The sequence below is a fragment of the Sceloporus undulatus genome, chromosome 8 (genome assembly GCF_019175285.1).
Source record: "Sceloporus undulatus isolate JIND9_A2432 ecotype Alabama chromosome 8, SceUnd_v1.1, whole genome shotgun sequence".
Lineage (NCBI taxonomy): Eukaryota > Metazoa > Chordata > Lepidosauria > Squamata > Phrynosomatidae > Sceloporus > Sceloporus undulatus.
The window spans coordinates 16,212,747-16,226,157 of record NC_056529.1 but is presented as its reverse complement, the minus strand read 5'-3'; the positions used below and the strand labels follow the sequence as shown (position 1 = coordinate 16,226,157).

Genomic DNA, 13,411 nt, shown 5'->3' with positions numbered 1-13,411 from the left:
CTATAGCGGTATGCTTCCGCTATCTTCCAATAACACGAATGTTGTGGGATTGGCCCTAATGTGCTAATCTCCATTGTTTTCCAGTCCATTCCAGTAAAGTTCCTGCATGAGAAAGAAAAGAGTCTTTTCTGCTGCCATGGATCTCCGCTAGTTCACAGAAGGGTTAAAACGAAGGGAAAAAAGAGGAAAGAGGGGGGGAAAGGAAAGTAAGTGCTATCCATTGGTTTGCTCTGATGTTCCTGTAGATATTGTCACTGGATGTATCCTCGGTAGAATTCTATTCAACACCTCTGTCTTTAAGTACAAAGCTGTAGGCTGTAGCAGCTTTAGGAAACATAAGTATCCTTTTTTTACCGCACAGTATCTGTGTGTGAAATTCTCTAAAGGGGTTTAAGTATTTACCCTGAACACTATCAGACAGTTTCTAAAATTTTCCTTATCCTATTGCAAAAAAAAAAGGGGGGTAGAAAAGCAAGGGGGGGCAGAAACCACTTCAAAGAGAATCATAAACACAGCCCTTTGTGCTTTGAGCACACATTTTGTTTTGGAAGCTTAGCTTTGAAATCGCTCAGAATTGTAAATATATCTATATGAGGGAGATGTGATAGGCACTCGGCAACCGGGGAGAGAGAGAGAGAGAGAGAGAGAGAGAGAGAGCTGAATTTTCTTCCCCGTTTATGGAGATCGGCAACGTCACTCGCCTCGGTCCTTAAAAACATATTTATTAGGAAGTCGGCTGAAATCAGCTGGGCTTGTCCCAGTCTAATGTGTTTCACATCAGGGTGGCAGAGAGGAAACAAAATGCTGTGTCTTGAGTTTGAACTTTCTGGGGGGGAGGGTTGTAGGGATGGGTTAGGATTATTGCCCTTATTTCCCCACATATGGGAACTTCTTAAAATCCTGTCCATTTTATTTCTGCAGCCACTCTAATCCCCTATATGAGCAGCTAAGTTATATTATATACCAGTCAAATGAATTGACATCTAAATAAATGTGTTTAGAGATAGTTGGTGCTGGTCTGTTTCATTAATTTCTAAGTCATGAAGTAGATGGAATGGGACTTTGCAGGTTCCCTCCTTTCTCTCTTTCATTGAGGTGTAGAGTCCAGAAGCACTTCCTTGGATGGGCTTACCATCCAGTTTGGATATTAGTCAATTTGACTGATTTTTCTCCTGTATTACCACTGAACCCAGCAACCATGCAGTCTCTTCTCCAAATGGGTATCTTGTTCCACATGTTTGATACTGGGACACTACTTGACAAAGCCAACTAGGGTTGCTTGGTGAATCACAGAACAGGACTTTAATAGTCCTGCAGTAGAGGAATTGTCACCAGGTACTGCTTGTCAGACAAGCATCACCTGCTGAAAGGCCCACCAGCCATTAAAGCTGTAATCCCGCCTCAATCCACAGGGAGAGGTGGGAAATATAAATTATTATTATTATTATTATTATTATTATTATTATTATTATTATTATTATTATTATTATTCCACAAGGAGCCTTGTCCTGTTTTGCCTTGGTAACTCCAGTGCCAAGGCTTGCTGCTTTTTTGCTCCCCACACCCAGGTAGAAGCATCGTCAAATTCATTTTTCCATCTTTCCCTCTCTCTGGCCATTGATCTCCATCTAGGACAACCAGAGTGATAACTGGAAAGAGCTCCTGTATCTTTAATGGCTGGTAGAAGGCGGCATTTCAGCAGGTCTTGCTCTTTACTTGGTTGTGTGACAAGGAACACGTGCTAAAATTCCCTCTCCTGCACCACCACTGAAGGTATAGGAGCCCTCTCCAGTTTTCAATCTGGCAACTCTATCTTCATCCCACATAAGGAATGGAGAGGTGTTCTCTGGCCTATCAGATCCTCATGTTGTGTCACCATTGTCTTCCACACGTTGACCAGCAAGGCTTGAAGTGAGGAGACAACTCTATGTATGGTGCACAATTTAGTACCCTAGTCAACCTTGCCCATGAATGGACAGATTCATCGTTGAATGGATTGAATTCATCCTTGAATGGATCATCCTTGAATGAATGGATTCATCCTTGAATGGAAGAAGGTGGGCTCAGTGAAGAACAGTGCCATATTCTCTACTGTTATATAAAAGTTCCTTCTTCTGAAACATCCCAGTCTCCCACCTCCCCAGGCTTTGAACAGTTATTTATCTGAACAACATTTCCCAGTTTATGCATTAATGAAGATTAATGGAGCGAGATCCACAATTTTACAAAGCTATATTCCACCAGCACAGCAAAACCCTGACAGCTATCAGTCTCCTGCAGACTTTTTGAAAAGTTAAACAATTTAAAGCTTTTTTTTTTACTGCTCAAAAGCATGTATGTGCACTAATGCGACTACATGAATGAGTCACATGCTACCACCAACTATGTGATAAATTGTTCTTCCACACCATCTGGGACAGCAACGCACCCTTATTGTGATGCAATTTCTAATAAATGACCCCAACTAACCCTTCGCCTGAACCAGGGGAATGTTTTGAGGGTGGCAAATGACCTGTTTGGAAATGCACATATCATTTCAGTCTCAAACAGATGGCATGAAAGAAAGCAACGGTATTAATAAGGAAGGACTAAAGATCTAAGCTTGTCTATTGCTCTCTGATTAGTGCAATATTTTCTGACGGCCAAAAGCATTTATCTCCTTGAAGGTTGCCATTCATTCAAACATTCTGTTGAGTGTGTTTTATAAGGGCCACAATCCACATAGCAAATTCCTCCACAAATGTGCTGCAATTGATTGAATCTTTGCCTAATAATAATAATAATAATAATAATAATAGCGACAACAATGTTGAGATTTTGAGATACTGCCAAGAAAACGATGTTTTACTACTAATTGGTATGCAATGTTGTGAATAAAGTCTTCGGATCCAATACATATTCTGTCATTTAATGGAGAGATATAATATATAAAGGAATGTGTTAAAAGGGAAATGTTGAGATGTGTAATCACCGACCATTTCTGTTAAGGTTTATATACAGTTGGCTTAGCAATAAATATATGTTAGTGTTAGTAATTTACTGGGCATTAAGGCAAATTAACTACGTACCGAACTAAATAAAGATTGTTAAGAGATGCTTCTCAGGTTTTTCTCTCTCTCCCTTTCACTGTTTTCATATATATATATATATATATATATATATATATTCCTCACTCCCCTATCTTTCACACAACGTTAAACATTTTTATAGGTAAAATAAATGTCAATTTTGCAAGGTTTTGCATGAAACTAGACCCTGGGAGACAAATTGTCTCTGTGCTGAATCTCAGAACAGCTTCAGCGAGGCTCTTTGGCATCACATGAGATTTCAGCCTTTCAAAACAGATTCTACCCAGAAAGCAAAGCTTCTCCGACCCCTTTCAAATGGTAACTCTGCCTTTGAATCCGCCAAGAACTTTATCTTGATGTCGAGCACGATAACGTGCTAATCTTGGGTGACTAAAATTAAAAAAAAATACAAATATTTGAATTGCTTTCATATATATATATATATATATATATATGGGGGAATGGGGAAAGAGGGAGGAAAATGGAGGACACTCGAAGTTTAAACTGCTTTTGCTTTAACTGTTCATAAATTCATGAAATAATAATGGGGAGGAGTGGGGAAGAGAGAGAAGAAGAGAATGTGGTTTTATCAGAATGTCATTCAAATGAAAGGTTTAACATTTACATCACAAGAGTGAGGCTGTGAGCCGAAAAACCATCCTTAGGGAAAGAAATGCCAAGAATAAACATTAGATTTTTTTTAATGTACATACTTACTGTAATATGCAAAAAAAAAAAGAGTTTAGGCTTTGTTTTGCTTTGTTTTGCTTTTTTAAATGAAAACATCCTCAATGAAAGTTTTTGAAACATGATGCTATTTTTTAGAGGTGTCCAAAATTATTGTTAGCGTATGAGGAAAGTGGGTGGGATGGTTTCATTTTGGCACCTGTACAGGACAAAGAACAAAGCTTTCCATTACAAAATAGCATCCACATTATATGAAAAACACTGGACAGGACAGTCTTTAGCTTCAGACAAATTAGCACCGTCTGGACGGTTTTGTCTTTTTATGGTTTTAACTGGAGAGTTTTGCTTGGGTTCTAAGAGGAATTAAAACTTGGGGAAGATAATTTGTGTATCTGTTTGTGTATGCGTGCATACTTTTAAAAAAAAACATCTCCGCCTTTATAATTTAAACATTATCTTTATGTGACGCACAGGTTTATTTATGTTTTAATCGCTTAATTCCATAGAAACGAGATCCGTTCCAAGACACTGCACTTTTTATGTTAAATTGCTGTTGAATTTGTTAGCCCACAATTGATTTCCTGTATTACGGAATCTCAGAGATTATGGTTAACTTGAAGAAACAGGGCTAAATTTTTGATACTTATACCGACACGCAGAGGCATGATTTTTGCTTTCCTCCCAAATGGATCTCTCAGACGCTACCTGAACTGCATAGCTCAACATTGCCCCCTCCTGACTAAAGGTGCAAGAGTTTTGTTCTTTGGAGAGCTTGGAAATCCAACCCAGGTATGAAAGCAATACACGAAAAGTTGTGGCGGTGGGTTGGAGGAGAGTGGGGGAAGCGACTCCGAATCCCAACTATAATAAGCACCCAAATTTACTTACAGACTCAACAAAAAACAACAGGCATTCCCAATTAACATTCTCTTCTGTCTCCCTCAATAGGGCAAATTAATTGTGATTAATGTGTTAGAAGTCGTAAACTTTAAAGCCCTCCTTTTAAGATTTTAAATTGGAAGCAGCTTCTGTCTTGGCCCCCGAAAAACCTATCCAAGAGTGGGCTGATAAATATCATCCCAAGTCCTGTTGAAAGGAGATACACTTGACAGCGCCATGTTTCTAATTAGAGACACATGGAAACATCACACCAATTGCCGACAACTCAGCCCTTGAGACTTCTCTGGGTATGCAAGGTCCCCCCTCCCAATATTCTCAGTGTACAACACAGATAAAGTAACAACCAAACAACCTCACATTTTGCCTTGCTAAGCATCAACGTTACAAATGGAGAGGGGCATGACTGCCAAACAAAGGAGCTTATCGCTCACCTTTTAAAACCAGTTCAAGCCTACTGGGATGGAGCCGGGACGCAGGATGGAGGTGGGAATTGCCACCAAACTGCCACCCGCCATCAGCCCGGGCTCAAGCCAAGTCCCAGCTGTGCTCCGATTGCACTTTTTAGAAGCTGGAAAGATACTGACTTCTAAAAAGTGCTGGTGGCGCATGACGGGACTTAGCTTGGACCCGGCCTGATGGCAGGCAGAGGTTCAGTGGCAATTTAGTGAGCCTTCATCCTGCGTCCCGATTCCAGCCCAGGAGACTTGAACCAGATTTAAAAGGTAAGTGATAAGCTCCAAAGACTCTCCCAAAGTATTAAGGGGAGGAGATCAAACCACTCCTATCAGTATTTCCCAAACACCTGGTTAGATGCAACATTCCTTCCCTTGCCACTAAATTCTAATCAAAAATTTGCTGTTGGTGGTGGGAACTGCCCTCCAGTTGACTTGGCTCATGGTGATCCTCTGAATCAGACATCTCCAAGACCCCCTGTGCTCAACCTCTCTGCTCAAGTCCTGCAAGTCCAGATCCATGTCCTCCCTGACTGAGTCCATCCAACTAGTGTGGGGTCTTCCTCTCTTTCTACCATCTTCCACCTTTCCTAGCATCAATGCCTTTTCTAATGATTCATTTTATCCCATGATGTGGCCAAAGTATGACAGCTTCAATGTAGCCATGCTGACTTCCAGAGATAGTTTGGGCTTGATCTATTACAGACCCATTTGTTTGTCTTCCTGGCTGTGCACAGTGTCCTCAGCACTCTTCTCCAGCACTACATCTCAAATGAATTTATTTTCTTTCTATTGCTTTTTCTCACTGTCAAGCTCTCACATCCATACATGGTGATGGGGATTACAATGGCTTGGACTGTCCTCACTTGAGTGCTCACAAAACATGTAGGGGGAGCTGTGATAGCCATTCAACAAATACAAACAAAAATCCATCAGTGATACCTTTATTGGCTCAGTGATATGGAATTCTGGAAACTGTGCTTTTGTGAGATTTTAGCTTTCCCTGTCAGAGAACTCTGGTGCCACAACAGACTACAAATCCCAGGATTCCATAGCATGGAGCCATGGCCACTGAAGTAGCGTCAAACTGCATTACTTCTGCAGTGCAGATGCACCAGCAGACAGCCAAGTCAAAGACATCAGTTATATTATGGAGATGGAAAAAGTAAACCAAACAGGAAATAGAAGGGATATCTTATTAACATGACTTGTTTGTATAATTACAACTCTTTCCCTGCCACATTTTCATTTGTCTGTTGGCAACTAAAATAGTGTTCCTTTGTGCTGTTCTTGGATCAGAGACCACAACTTGTGGCTATAGTTAACATATTTGATGTAGCAGTTACTTATTCTTCTCATGGTTACATTTTACAATCAAACTCTATAAACTCAACCCTGGTCATTCTTTAATGTAAGTTTTACAGAATCAACTATCCTACAACCAACCAGATTGCTCACCTTGCTAAAAGTTTTTAAAAATATTCAAGTGATAAAAGTTTATGTCCAATTGCCTGATGCAGCTTAATGAGCAATGGGAACTTGCACAAAGTCTAGGAACACTATATAGTCAGAAAACACTAAGCCTGACCAATGACACTTACCATCACTTCCATCTGTTTCCATTTTCCTTCTAGAGCTGACATTGGTTCATCCCACCAGTCAGTGCACTTTCGGTAACGTTTACCCTGAAACCAAAATTGCCGGAGCCATTCAAATTCAACCTGCAAAAAACAGAAAAACAATCCTCTCTAAATGGCTGCTGATTCCTCCCTCCCATGTATATGCTGACAAAGTACAAAATGGTGCAGGATTTATTCTATAGGATCAAGTCAATAGGGTGGTGTTGCAACATTTGGGAGTTATGGATTCAAATAATTTTAGCTACTGGTTACTCTCAAGGAAAGTCTTCCCCCAACAAAACCCATACTTATTTTTAAAATGAAGGGAAATTATTTATCCTTTCTCATCCCCACCCCACCCCCACAAATTAGATCTCAGGCTTATTCAACAGCAAGTTCAATGTGAGAACATAGGGAAATACATAATTAAAGCTTACACTTTGTAAACTGCTTAGGGAGTGCTTAAGCACACTGATAAGCGGTATAGAAATGTACTTGCTATTGCTACTTGCTATTAAACAGTTTGTTGTTGTTAGTTGCCCTCGAGTCAGTTCTGACTCATGGCGACCCTACGGATGAGACCTCTCCAAGAATCCCTATCCTCCACTGCAGTCTTGCCCAGATCCTGCAAGCCCTTGCCCATAACCCCCCTGACTGAGTCCATCCATCTGCTTTGTGGTCTTCCTCTCTTTCTTCTCATCTCTACCTTTCCTAGCATTATTGTTTTTTCTAGTGATCCATGCCTTCTCATTATGTGGCCAAAGTACGATAGTCTCAACTTGATCATCTTAGCTTCCAAGTAAAGCCTTGGTCTGATCTGTTCAAGAACCCATTTGTTTATCTTCTTGGCTGTCCATGGGATCCTAAGTCCTCCTCTCCAGCACCACATGTCAAATGAGTTGGTTTTCTTTCTGTCTGCTTCCTTCACTGTCCAGCTCTCACATCCATACATGGAAACTGGGAATACAATGGCCTGAACGATTCAGACTTTAGTGCTCAGTTGTATGTTTTTGCTCTCCAGTAGCTTTTCCAATTCTTTCATAGCTGCCCTTCCCATTCCTAGCCTTCTTCTTATTTCTTGACTGCAGTCTCCATCTTGGTCAATGTTTGATCCTAGATATGGGAATTCTTTAACTATTTCCGTTTCCTCATTGTCTAGATTGAATTTGCATATTTCATCTGTGGTCTTTATTTTTGTTTTTTTTTATGTTCAGCATCAGATCTGCCTTTGCATTTTCATCTTTGACTTTCCTTATTAACTGTTCCAATTCCTGAATGCCTTCTGCTAACATTATGGTGTCGTCTGCATATCTTTAGGTTGTTAATGCTGCTTCCTTGTATCTTCACTCCTCCTTTTTCTGATTCTAATTTTGCTTTTCTTATGATGCTTTCAGTATATAAGTTAAACAATGAGGGTGATAGGATGAAGCCTTGCCTGACCAATTTGCCTATTGGGAACCACTCTGTTTCCCCAGATTCTGTTCTGAGGGTGGCCTCTAGTCCTTGATACAGATTCCTCATCAGGACTATCAGATGTAGTGGCAGCCCCATGTCTTTGAGTGCCTTCCATAGCTTTTCATGATCTATACAACCAAATGCTTTGCTGTAGTCTATGAAACACATGCTGATTCTTTTTTAGAATTCTTTGATGCACACCATTAGCCATCGCATGTTAAACACTAGAATGTTAAATACTAGAATGTTAAACACAAGAATGGCTGATTTAAAATTAGCTGTATTAATATCATTTTATAATAAGACTTATATCCCACTTTTCGGTCATGTAATCCTGAAAAGCCACTTGTAAGAGATTGTAATTCTACACCCACATGCACACCTTCAAGACTTCTGCTAATTTATGAATTTCATAGGGTTTTCTCAGGCAAGGAATTTTCAGAGGTGGGTTGCCATTGCCTTCCTCTGAAAATATAGTCTATAGTACCTGATATTCCTTGGCAATCCCCATCCAAGTACAAACCATATGAAGAAGCAGAAAACAGCTGGTAAACAAAATTGGGGGGGGGGGGCATCATTACCATTAGGTAAAATGCCTTGGGATCGCCATAAGTTGGAAACAACGTGAAGGCACACAACAAGGACAATGTTCCCTTAGGCCAAATCCACCACTTACCACTATTCTGTAACTTAACTCAGGTGTATGAAGAGCCAATACCTCTTACTCAACATCATGTATTTTCACTACTGTAGTTAGGGAAGAACAATAAACTTGAGTTTACTGTTTAATGCGCAAGCTTAGTTCTTTTTCTTTGAAATAACCTCATATATATATAAATATATATAGAGAGAGTGATCTGCAGTTCTGGTCAATTGGAACTGTGTATTTATCTTTGTTCTGCTTGTTGTGAGTTTTTTCTATACACAGGCTCGAATCTCATCTCAGTCTTCACCTGCAACTACAAAGAAACTTCTTCTGTTTACCCTTATATAAACTGTGATGGACCAAACAAAGAGAAACTTGTGGATGCAACAAGCTTGACCAAAAAGGCGGGGGGGGGGGGGGATAAAATAAAGATTAAGTTCTCACCTGAGAATATTCTTTATTTGCGTCCCCCTTCCCACCGCTTCCTCCTCCCCCGGGCGAAACAGAACAGATACAAAAGTCTGAAAGTGATTTTAGTTGACAGTGGCTAAATGCTTGTTTGATGTGTGTAACTGCTTTCAATAGAAGCTGTTTAAACAAAAAGAGCTACAGGTACAATTTAAAAAAAAACCTACATCAAAATAAAATAAAAATGACAACCTTGTTGATAAAACAGCTTGACTGGATTAGTGGACACCAACTAACAGGGATAGATCTTAGATGCTTTGAAAGAAAGGTTACACAAACAGTTTTAACTTCTCTTAGTACACATGCTTAATAATATATGCCTTTCCCTAACAGAGTTCAGCTCGAGTTTATTAATCTTCAATTGTTAGCCTTATTGGAGAGACATTGTGATGGAGTGGTTTCAGTTTTGGACTAATGCTCTGGGAGAGCAGGATTTGAATCTCTGCTCAGCCATGAAAATGCTTTGGGTAACTTGGAGCAAGTTGCACTCTCTCAGCCTTGGAGGAAAGCAACAGCACACACCATCTGAGCAAATCCTACCAAGAAAAGCCAGTGATAGCTTTGCCTTGTGAAGGCACACAACAACAACAAAATGAGCATTATGTTAAGGCATCTAGGTTTTTTTCTATAACAAGGGGGCAAAACAGCAACAGACTATTCAGTGCAGTCAGCCCTCGATATGTATAGATTTTGCATTCAAAGATTTAGCCAACCATGGTTCAAAAATATTCCCCCCAAAAATCTGAAAAATAAACATTGCAGCTACATCCTATGGAATCTTGGGATCTGTTTATATAAGGGATGCCATTTTACTATACCATTGCATATAATGAGACTTGAGCATCCATTGAGGGTTCTGGAACCAAACCCCAAAGGATACCAAGGCCCTCTTTATAGTAGTGCAATGATAGTATAATATTAGGTATAGTAGAAACCCAGCATTCTGTATCATTGACTAGCTGAAAGTTTGATTAACTTGAACATGATGTGTCCAGCACTGTGGGAGTATCTCAAACTGGGGAGCCCAACAGCTAGTATATAGCACCTTTACTTCTGCACCATCAGAGCTGCAAACCAACTATAGTCCTGCCTGTGGTTCTAAGCTTACTGGTATAGATCAGTGTTTCCCAAACCATCTGCTGTAGGTGAAGGCCAATTCCTTCTTCCAATGTTCCAGGGACCAGTATCCTATTTGTGCCCATTGGTTACAACTGTTTCTTTCCTTTCTGGAAATGCACCAAGGACAGATAGCTAATGGTTTAGGAACTAGTACTGATCACTAGTACCAATCACTTTTAAACATGTTACTTCCAAGCTATGAGAAAGGGTAGATGGAACTAGGCTCAGGTGTATATTAAGCAGAGAGAAGGAACCATATGTGATCTAGTGGCCCTTTCACAATACAAATTCACAGTGCTTTGATGGCATTTTAATGGCAATGGCAACATTCCTAGGATTTTAAGTTCAGGGCCTAAGTACCCTAAAGGCACCAGATCCTGTCTGATCTTGGAAGCTAAGCAGGGCCAGCTCTGGTTAATACTTGGATGAGAGACCACCAACAAATACCAGGTGCTGTAGGTAACATTTCAGAGGAACAAACTGGCAAAACCACCTTTGAATATTCCTTGCCTAAGAAGACACCATAAATCAACAGGCAACTTGATGGCACATACACACATACATTTAGAATGATAAGCCAGAGAATTCTAGTGTTTAACCAAACTGCAAATCCCAAGATTCCATATGATGCAGCCACAGGAGTTAAAATTGAATCAGTGCTACAATTGTGTAATGTGAAAGGATCTGTGGAATGGAAGCAGAAGGCTTACAACTAGGACCATGGAGGCTTCCTGCTAAATTTGGAACATATGTTGGACCCAGATTTTGAACACTAGGTATGTTTATCCCTTTGTTCCTAAAAAAGTGTATGTGTGTCTGTTTACCACAGTAGTTCCTTCCACACATGCGCACACACATACAAACACAGAGGAATATCATTTTTTACCAAAGCACAAGGCTTACAAGCAGTCTGGAGTCTGATGCGCCAGTTCAAGACACAGCGGTCAGCTGAACGGCACAACCCCAGAGTGCATTGTAAAAGCAGAACAACCAAATGCTGCACACTTTTTTTGTCTTGATCTCCTTCTGTTTGCAGCACTGATTTACCCTGGCATCACAGCAACCCCTCTGCACTTGCCCTTTAAGCTATTATTAAAGGCACACTTTTGAGAAGAACAGTCAATAAGGCACGGGAGGGGGGAAAGGCCAATGGCCATGCTGGCTGACATTTGGCAAGCCAGGGGTGGTGGTAGTCCGGCATCAATTACTGAAAGGCACTTGGCTTCTTAAATGCCACCTAGGTAGGGGATCTATATTTCCTCTCTTCAGTGCCAGCTGGCCCACTGACCGGGCTGCCATTTCAGCACGATACACTAAATGTGCATGTGAGCCTTATCTCAGCTATGTACACTAATGCTCTTCTCAACAGTGACTTAGCCGTGTCATCAACAAAGCACTTTTCCGGTGAATGTCGAAAACTCAGGTAGACATGGATGATTCAAGCTCTCCTTCACAGTGTTGCCCCTCCCCAACTACCACTGAGAGCTGTTGATGGTGAGCAGGTGCTGGGAAGATCCAGCCACATCTAGGGAAGCCATTACTCCCATAGTCAATGCCATCACACCTTGGTTTCAGCTCTGCTCTTCCCTGAAGTACTGTTGTCCAAAAGTGGCCACTGATGGCTAGATCTGCTGGTGGAGAAGAGCCAGCAACAGCTGGATACTCCTATGTCAGTGGTATGGCAAATCTCTTCCAAGTTTTAACCTGAACTTTAAAAGAGCTACCCAAAGGTTACAGCAGCGGTTGATGATGATGACTTCCATGAGATGATGAACCCTATTACAATAGAACAGAATCTTACAAATGAAAGAGACAGCAACGACCACCCAGTCCAACTCCTTGCCATGCAGGAAGACACAGTCAAAGCACGCCTGACAGACAGCAATCCAGCCTCTGTATAAAAACCTCCAAAGATGGAGGCTCCACCACACTTCGAGGCAGCATTTTTCACTGTCAAACAGCTCTTACATCAGGACATTCTTTGTAATGTTTAGGCGGGACCTCTTTTCCTATAATTTGACTCCCTTGCTCCATGTCCTAGTCTCTGGAGTAGCAGAAAACAAGCTTGTTTTATCCTCAATGGGGCATTCCTTCAAATATTCAAAAACTAGGGGATAGAATTTACCATCCCGGATTTTCCCTTTAAAATTCAAACTAAAATCCAAAATGAATTCAACACCTCTGATGCCTCCACCATGACTGACGTGGGATACCACCCACCACAGCCAACACTAGGAAGAGGAACAGTCTGGAAGTTGCCATTAAAATAGCTGGAAATAAACACTACTTTCCAGCAGCCAGCTAGTCAGTCTAGAATTGAGCCTGGGTAAGTTACTGCTTTGGACTACACCACTGCATACTCTCCAGCCAACACAGCAGGAGCTCATTCCATAGGAGCTCATTCAAAGAAGCCAGCAATCTCCATGATCTGAGTTTGGCTTGGACTTTGGCTCACACTGCATGCTGTGTAGGTTTGCTCTCAGCTCATCTGCACACAGCTCTCAGCAGCCCAAGCATTTGCTGCACACAGATTAGGATATAGGAGAAGGCCAGAAGGAAAGCAACTGATGACATATGCCAAGACATCTCCTCAGATACAGAACTCAGGCCTTCATTTCAATAAGAGACAAAAAGTTGGACTTGATGGCCCTTGAGATATCTACCAACTCTATGATTCTAACTGCAACAATCAATACAAGTGCAATGCTCAAGTTCTCTTCTGTACCAAAGAGATTTTTGTATTCTCCTAGACCAGCCCATCTAGTTTGACAAATGTATTTTCTTTTCACCATTAATGGTATTCACCCTTGAGTGCTTTTTCCCCCACACTGTCCAGGAGTACTATTCCAGACACATTCCAGCAGCTGAATAAATCTCCTTAAGGTGTTTGGCCACATCAACCATTCAGCCTTCATTCAGCAGTGCCAGATCACATATTTCAAGGTGAATTACCAATGACCACACAATCCCCTGATTGCTTGAAGGGGTAAACTTAAT

At 41.0% G+C, this 13,411-nt stretch overlaps 1 protein-coding gene across 5 annotated transcripts in view; it reads right to left on the bottom strand.

Annotated features, from left to right (window-relative positions):
• Positions 1-13,411, bottom strand: part of FTO (FTO alpha-ketoglutarate dependent dioxygenase) — a 246,335-nt gene that overhangs the window by 155,823 nt on the left and 77,101 nt on the right. For 3 of the 5 annotated variants that reach the window (XM_042438437.1, XM_042438440.1, XM_042438438.1), the window contains exon 7: positions 6,709-6,828. The exons of the other annotated variants lie outside the window; for them this stretch is intronic. In XM_042438437.1, coding sequence (XP_042294371.1) covers positions 6,709-6,828 — 120 coding nt within the window. The remainder of the gene's footprint in view (positions 1-6,708; positions 6,829-13,411) is intronic. 5 annotated transcript variants of the gene reach the window in all.